Source organism: Rattus norvegicus, chromosome 1 (assembly GCF_036323735.1).
Source record: "Rattus norvegicus strain BN/NHsdMcwi chromosome 1, GRCr8, whole genome shotgun sequence".
Lineage (NCBI taxonomy): Eukaryota > Metazoa > Chordata > Mammalia > Rodentia > Muridae > Rattus > Rattus norvegicus.
The window spans coordinates 5,230,873-5,238,999 of NC_086019.1; the positions used below are offsets into that span (position 1 = coordinate 5,230,873).

The window sequence follows — 8,127 nt, forward strand, 5'->3', positions numbered from 1 at the left end:
TCACATATTCAAGGGAGGTCACAAAGCTGATGAAGACCTTGACTTTGGATATATATGGGCAACGGGGACTTTGAACACTTCCCAGAAGCTGGAGAGGGTCAGGCACTACTGCATAAGATGTGTGGGCACACATCAGCGAAAGCAAAGAGGGCAAAGTTATGGCAAAATTTGAAGCATAAATTCACCACAACTGAAAGCAGAAAGGAAGGGGCTCATGGAATGTCTACACAGTGAGTCTTATTGGTTCAGTGTAGTACAGATGGAAAAACTGAGCCAAAGATATTTATACAAATTGAATGTTTTCTGGTAAATATTACCTCCTGTACCCAGAGCTAAGCCTAGCTTAACATGCCTCCTGTGTCCAGAATTTCTCTATAGCTGAAGTTCTCAACTCGCGAGTTTCGATCCCTTGGGAGTCAAATAGCCATTTTCACAGAGGCCACATATCAGACAGATATCTTGCATATCATATACTTACATTATGATTTATAACAGTAGCAAAATTACAGTGATAAAGCAGCAACAACGCAATTGTATGGTTGGGAGGGTCACCACAACATGAGAGACTATATGTTAAAGTGTTGGAGCATTAGGAAGGTTGAGAACCACTGCCTTTCCACTTTAACACCACCTTCCACGAGGATGCTGCTACCTCTGGTTCTAAGTCATCTCATTTGGGGTTGAAAGAGGGAATGTTGCCAAGATAGTAATAATGTAATGATAAAGGGACCAGAAGAAAAACATAAACACATTTTTTTTTTGAGGCAAGCACACTTGTCATGGTCAGATAAGGTGAAATCTGTCACGCAGAAGTGGAAGAGATTGCCACGGCAGAGAAGACTCCAAGCTGCCTGGATTCCAATCCGGTTTTGCCTCCTACCATCTGTGTGAACTGGAAAGTCAGGAGCAGAATTCCTTCCAAATTCCTGCCCTATTGGGTCTGTTTTCTGTCCAGATAAGAGTACTGGGCAAGAGTGGAAAGCTGCTCTCTAAGAGCCAGCGCCAGGGCTCTGCCTGCCATGTCAGGGAGGCGAAGACAGCCTTTGCCTGCAGAAAGCAGATACCCGCCCACTCAGACGCCCTGGGATGGCCGTACTGAATCAGAAACTTAAGGGAATTTCCCACTAAACACTAGGCCTATAGTTGGTGTGACTAAAGAAAAAATAAAGAAGTTTTATATTTTCCATACTGGAACTTGGCAGAGCCATCCCCAGCTCTTGTTCTGAAGCTGTTCTTGTTCTGAAGTTGTTCTCTTGGGCAGGGTCTCATCAGGACCATCTGTGGTCACGTGTTAACTGTTCGCTTCCTACTGGTTCCTCTCTCCTCATCCTTCCACGGTTGCTTGGCAGCTGAGTTTGTTTTTCCGTCTTAATCATGGCCTACGGTTTCAAGCAGATGTTTTCAAAAGTGCTTGACTTTTAAGCAGAGTGTTTGCCGTGGCCTCTTGACAAAGTCTCTGCTGCTCTCAGCTCTGAATCTGCTTTGCAAATCAGGGCCTTGGGGGCGCGGGGTGGCCTGGGACCAGAGGTCTTCAGAACAGCGAGTGCACAGGACCTTGGTTGGTTTTCTTGGGGCTGGCGGTTCTTAAGGCTGCCCTGCAGGCATCTTAACATACTGGGCTTGTCTAGCTGTTTCCTGAGCCAAACAGGCTAAGGGCAGGCCCAGGGGCTGGCAGCCAGAACGTTCCACAGACCTGCCTTTGGGCCCTTCGACTCATTTTGGCCCATCTTGGACAGACAAGATTTTATTATAGGCTACTGGGCAAGGTTGAAAAATGAGAAAGCTGTTTGCCTCGGGAAATGACCCTTAGTTATCGAGGGTTATGCAGTGAGCCCTTAAAACTTACCAAATAACCGTCTTATGCCTATCTTAGACGTTCCTTTTTTTTTTTTTTTTTTTTTTTTTTTTTTTTTTTTTTTATTGTGTGTAGGGAAACGTGTGCGCCATGAAAACGGGTTCTTACTCTACCACGTGGGCTTGGGAGCTGGGACATCAGGCTTAGGAGCTGGTGCCTTTTACCCACTGAGCCATCTCCTTGTATCCTGTGTCTAGATTTGAACATCCTGGGCTAGAATTACTGACTGTCACTGAGTTGTGGACAAGGCTCAGACAGGTTAAGCATGCAATGGCCTGGATGTAGAGTTTTGGTACAGAACTGAATGTACCTCCCAGATAAATGCTTTCCAATACAGGACTTCTTTTACTTCCCTATGCTATCTTCCCATGAAGCCATGACTATCCTTCTGAGAGAGAAAAGTCAGAACATGGGAAGCAGAGACAGATCATGGAGAAAGGCTGGTTTCCGGGGTTGGCCCCACGGCTGACTCAGGCTGACATCTTGTCCTATTTCCATTTACAAGGGGTCCCTACCTTCACTGTGCAGTGACGAACTCATTCTCTAATGATGAATTGACCCAAGGTGGTCACCCAATAGGGCGATCCCCAGTCAATAATGAGCTTCCTGTAAGCCATGTGTCCTGACTCTGTTTTTACTGCTTCTGTTCCTAGTATTATAATAACATTATCACTTGATGCTACGAGTAATCCAATATACTCTGTTGGCTTTTCCCCCTCTCTAGCCACAAGCCTTGTAAGAATAAAACATTACCAAAATGAACAAATACTACAATTCTGATTGGCACAAACACAAGGAAGCACGAAAGGACAAGTAAACAAGAAACCTAAGCATTTTTTAAAAAAGAAAACAAAGTGGTAGGAAGGCAAAAAAAAAAAAAAAGGAAAGAAAGAAAGAAAAAAAAAACGCTAAAAAATAGTAGAAGCAGCCTGGGAAATTAATACTGTAAATTCCCCCATGCCCTTTGCATTCTGGAAAGTTCCTGTCTGCAGTTGCCTGTTAGAAGGTATTACTGGTTGAAGATTTGTCAGGAAAAAAAAATCTTTTTAAATAGGTGTTTTCTTGTTAGTCTAACCTGCTAAGTGCTGCATCATCAATTTAATGCCACGGAAAAGCCAGGTTTAGATCTTCACTCAGGATGGAAAGTGTTTGTGTTTTCATGAAGACTGTCCTCCTCTCTAGAGCACCAAAATATAAGAACCCTCAATTTTGGGTAGGTGTTTTTTTTTCTCTTGGTAGTGGGCATGCCAGGCAAGCACTCTGTCAGCAGTGAGCTAGCTGCTAGCTTTTACTAAATCAACTTGCAAACACCCATTTATTTAAAACATAGACATATCACTTTCTTCTCTTCTAGAACCTCTGTCTCTGCGTGACTTCTATTTTTGAGATTTTTATGCATTTCCCAAGAAACCGTGTTTTGCACACATTGGCCAGAAGGGGCTTCCCACTGGTTACTTGATAAGATAAGAGTTTTAGGCTCAAAGCTACTTGAGGCTGACAGAAACATTCAGGGAGGCTGCCCTGCTGGTGGCAGGCAGGACCCTTCAGGGTTTTTAGCAGAGCAGGACACAACCCAACAGAATCCCCATGGGAGTCAGGCATCTTTCTGCTTGCCTAACTCTAAGGAAGGGTTTGCTGTGGAACCAATCTTTTCAAGTCTATCTGTGAGGAGCATGGGTCAGCATATGGAGGTACCAAGGCTTGATGTGCAGGTGCAATTAGAACATGTTTGCTTTGTCTCCCCATCAGTGGAAACACTTGGAGCCTCTAGGCTGCACTATAAGGGGATGCGGTTCATAAAGGAGGCTGGAAATCTTGCCTGTTGGGTCAAACACCATGGTTAAAGGACAGTTGTTCTCTCTCTCTCTCTCTCTCTCTCTCTCTCTCTTTCTCTCTCTCTCTCTCTCTGCTCATCCACTACTGTATCAGGGCTGAGAAAAATTCCACATATACATCTTGGTATATTTCAGAAGTTGGTTTGAATTAGGCCTCAGTATTGCTGGGGATGGACCTTTGCTCACACCAGCAAGGGCATTTTGAACCAGAAAAAAAGAAAAAGAAAAAGAAAAAAAAGCTAAGCATGTTCTGTGGATTACCACAGTTTACACTAGAACTCTTCTTTGGTGTAATATTATGTTTAATCCTAGAGAATTGTGCCCAGAGAGTCGAAGTACTTTATCTAGGGTCAAGTGTCAAGTAACCGAGAAGTGACGAGTTCAAGACCCAAATCCAAGTTGTGCTTATTCCGGAGCCCAAAAACTGTAACCAGGTTTTGCTAAACTTATCTATCACTTAATATTTTTATATGAACGAGAGACATTCAAGGGGAGGGGGATACGTATGTGGAGGGACATGCTGGTTCATTGTATGAAAAATTTTTGTTTGTTTCGTTCTTTTTTAACTTCCCATTCTAAATGCTCGCATCATTAGTTTCTAACAATCGTCAGCCGCAAGCATCAGAAGAGGTTTGGCCCAGAGTCACAAGCCATGAATACTCCTGTCAGAGAGAAAGCTAGCCAGGATATGTTGCAGTTGGTATAGAGTGACAGAGCTGTCACAAAGGTAATCACGTAAAAAACAGAACCTGCCACTGTTTGGGTCTCTGAGCCGGGGCTGTTTCCTGTACTTGTTAATGACAAATACACACACTCCCTTCTAGTCACTGTTTCTACCTCTCTCCCCTTGGGATCAGGCTATCACAAAATCAAAACAGAGCTATAAACAGACCAGGAAACATTAAGTTTTCAAACATAATGGCTTACGACCTGAGTAAATCAAGAGAGCAAGGGGTGTGTGTGTGTGTGTGTGTGTGTGTGTGTGTGTGTGTGTGTGTGTAATAAACTAGAAAGTTAAGTTGCCAGCCTGAGGTTCTTTATAGCTGGCCTTGAGAGCGGCTTGAAAACTTTAGTGTTGCAGAAGATGAGAGGGAACTTGCGGATGAAAGCTGAATTCTGGAATGCGAGTAGACAAACGAAAATGACAAGACCTTAGGACTAAACCCAACTTCAAATATAATCCCTGTTTTGGGACTGGCCAGTTGGTTGATTATAAGGGGGCCATTGAGCAGTGCTTAAAACATAGGTAGAGGAACATCACCTTATCCCTGTCTAGCCTCTCTGAGTGTGCTCATCCATACATGCCTACTACCCTCTAACCCCTGCCACCTTTGGCTGGGGAATCCCAGGGTTCTGTAGCACTTATAGCCAAGTAGAATAGCTGAGGTACACGAATAGAAATGAATTTCACTCTTGAAAGTGGATTTCTGCTACTACTATTTTCGTGGCCAATGTAGTCATCCTCCAAAGGCCCAGAGCAGAGAGTCTCACCTGGGACTCATGGACAGAAGTCCCTAGAACAGAGCGTTGGACCTCAACAGTGGGTTTATATATGGTCTCTGTGTTGTGGAGGGGGTTCACTGCGTGTCTAAAAGATCTTAGAGTTTCAAGGAAATTCCATTTTACTCTGAATCAGCACTGGTTCTCTGATAGCTGGAGGCTGGAGCTCAGTAGGCTTTAAAAAAAAGAACATTCCCAAACAACTGCAGAAAGACCACACACATGCACACTCGTGCACACTCGTGCACACACACACACACACACACACACACGCACACACACACGCAGAAGCATGACATATTTAGAAGTATCTCCATCTGTGTTCATGTGTTCCTTTCAGGGACTCCTGCTTGCTGCTGTGGGGTCCCCGTTGGCACAATGCATGCCACAGGCTATAAAGTTAGGTAGAAATATTTGGGGGGGGGTCAGTCTTTGCACCATTAATTTTTATAAGTTGTAGGGTCTTCGCCAAATTTATCCCCCATCCACTTCCTCCCCCAGACTGTAAGATGATCCCTGTGTCTGGGAGGGGAATCGGGGAGTGGATGAGAGGGTACTGGGGGTAAATATGATAAAAATAGTTTATACACACATATGCAAATGTCATAACGCAACCCGTTATTATGTGTAAATGATACATGCTTTAAAAAGAAAGGACAATGCCACTCAGAGGTACTGAAATATAAATCCTTTTCTTAATATTAATTTGCCCAGGGCCAGCCAGAAGGCACTCGCAGCCAGGCCTGACCACTCCCCTCCCCAGGACCCACACGGTGGAAGGGGAGAACCAATTCCAACAATTTGCCCTCAATGCTCCATACATGTGCTGTGACCTGTGTGCACCCTCCCCTCCTCCATGCCGGACAAAATAAATGAATGTATGAATGTAAAAACATAATTTGCTGGATACAGATAAAATACAAGCAGTTCTTTGTTTTTAACATTTTATGTAAAAAAAAGTAACATTTTATCATGGAATGTGTTTTTATGAATTGATAGCTTTTTTTTTTTTTGGCTCTTCCTCCCCATGTACTAAGCGATAAAAACTCATTAACACCTTCATTTCAGTCAACCTAACTGTGGTGCTTCAAAACACCGAGGAAAGCTCTCTCATTCAAAGTAAAAGAAATGTAGTATGTCTAAGAAGAAACAAAAAAATCTAACTCTTGCCTCTTAGGAGTTTGTGAGAGGGCTGGGGAGATGCCTCCATCCTCAGTGCGCTGCTCTGTGGGTCACAACGGCCGTCAACTCCAGCCCTGGGGGATCCGATACCCTCTGGCCTCTGAAGTCATCTGCACACTTGTGGTGCATGCAAACCCAGGCAGGCACACAGGCATGCACGCACAGGTAAATAAAGTAATTTTTTTTTTAAAAAAATTTGAGGTTAAAATGAGGTAACAAGGAACCACATGCTTGAAACACAACTCCTTCTCTGAAATATTCTTAGGAATTCAGACTTTGGGGTTCTGTAGATATAGAGCTGTCTTCTCTCCCTCCCCCTTCCCCTCTCCTTCTCCCCTCCCCTTTACTCTCCCTCTACATCTTCCCTCCCCTCCCCTCTCCTCCCTTTCTCCCCTCCCCCTTCCCCTCCCTCTACTTCTCCCCTCCCTTTCCCTTCTTCCCTCCCCTCTCCTTCCCCTCCCTCCTCTGTGTGTCCACAATTAAAGCTTTCTACTTGTTTAATTTCTGAAGTCAGCACACAAAGGCTTTTAACATGGCCCCTTCATACAGCTGTATCATTAGCCCTATTTTTAGCTGCCCCTTCCTGAACCCCCCTTCCACTTCATTCCCCCGTCAAGCTGTTCGATTTCTGCCCCAGAGTCTCCTTCTCTGGTTTTCCTTCACACACAACCCATTTCCTCTCTTTCCCACCTCCCCGAAGAGCTCTTTCTCTTCTCTCATGATCCCTTTTCTAGTTTCATTTCCTACCAACACATACACACAGTTATACACACACACTTTAAAACAGTCTACCACGCATACATTTAATATCATTAGCACCACCCATAATCAGGTATCTACATGTTTTTGTAGCGAACTGTATGGGTATCCACGCGAACCATATGCACCCACATGGTTTTGCTGTACAAAGGAATGAGTCAATATTACAGGGGAAGTGCATCAATAAGGTCAATGTTTGCATCCGGGATGTTGCTTTGAATTTGTCTCAAACGGTCTGGATTGATAAAAAGCAGTGACAGACTTATCTTTTCTCCATGATGGCTGCATGAAGCCTGATTCTTTGTCAATCAGCAAATCCTGCTTGTCCTCCACATCCCCCTCCCGTAGCACTGGGTGCCAGCTTGCCTTATGATTGGACCTGCCACCTGCGGATAGCTCTCACCTTCCTACTCATTCTGCACTCTGCTCCACCCGGTGGTCCCTCTCGTCTTGAGGCTCTGGGCAAGGGCGAGCTTCTGTGTTCACCTTGTCCTAAACTCCCAATCCCTTGGCACAGCCCCTTTATTCCAGAACCCTTGAGACACCCATGATGCCCTCCAGGCTATTAAAGCCACTTCTGTTGATGTGGTTGGTTCACTGGTGAGAGGAACATTCTTCCCGAGGGACAAGAGGGCACATTCCTTAGCCCCACTCAGGTGTGCCCGAGACCCACTTCCCAGCAGCTGACAGTGACGCAGCAAAGCCACTTGAGGACAACACTTCTAGCTCCTCTTCGCCACCCCAGACTGCCCTAGAGAAGGAATTCGGGTGGTGCCACCAATATGACAGCTGAGCGTGACATTTTCAGCAATGTGGTGGCACTCACAGCAGATGGCAGCTGTCGCCAGCCACTTGCATTGCACTGTACCACCTCAGATGTCTCCTAGAGCGAGGAAAGCACAGGAGAGCACATCTAGGTTTCCCCCATCTGCTGTGAGCTGAGGCTAGTTACTTGGAAATTTCTGGGGCCTTATGTGATCTAGGTCTGTGCGAGAT

General features: G+C 45.0%; 1 protein-coding gene across 1 annotated transcript in view; it reads right to left on the reverse strand.

Moving 5' to 3' along the window:
* Sash1 (SAM and SH3 domain containing 1) overlaps window positions 1–7,905 on the reverse strand; it is a 298,571-nt gene extending 290,666 nt beyond the window's left edge. The window contains exon 1 of the mRNA XM_039101481.2: window positions 7,535–7,905. Within this exon, the coding sequence (XP_038957409.1) occupies window positions 7,535–7,546 (12 nt within the window). The 5' untranslated portion in view covers window positions 7,547–7,905. The remainder of the gene's footprint in view (window positions 1–7,534) is intronic.
* Between the last annotated feature and the right edge of the window lie 222 nt (window positions 7,906–8,127).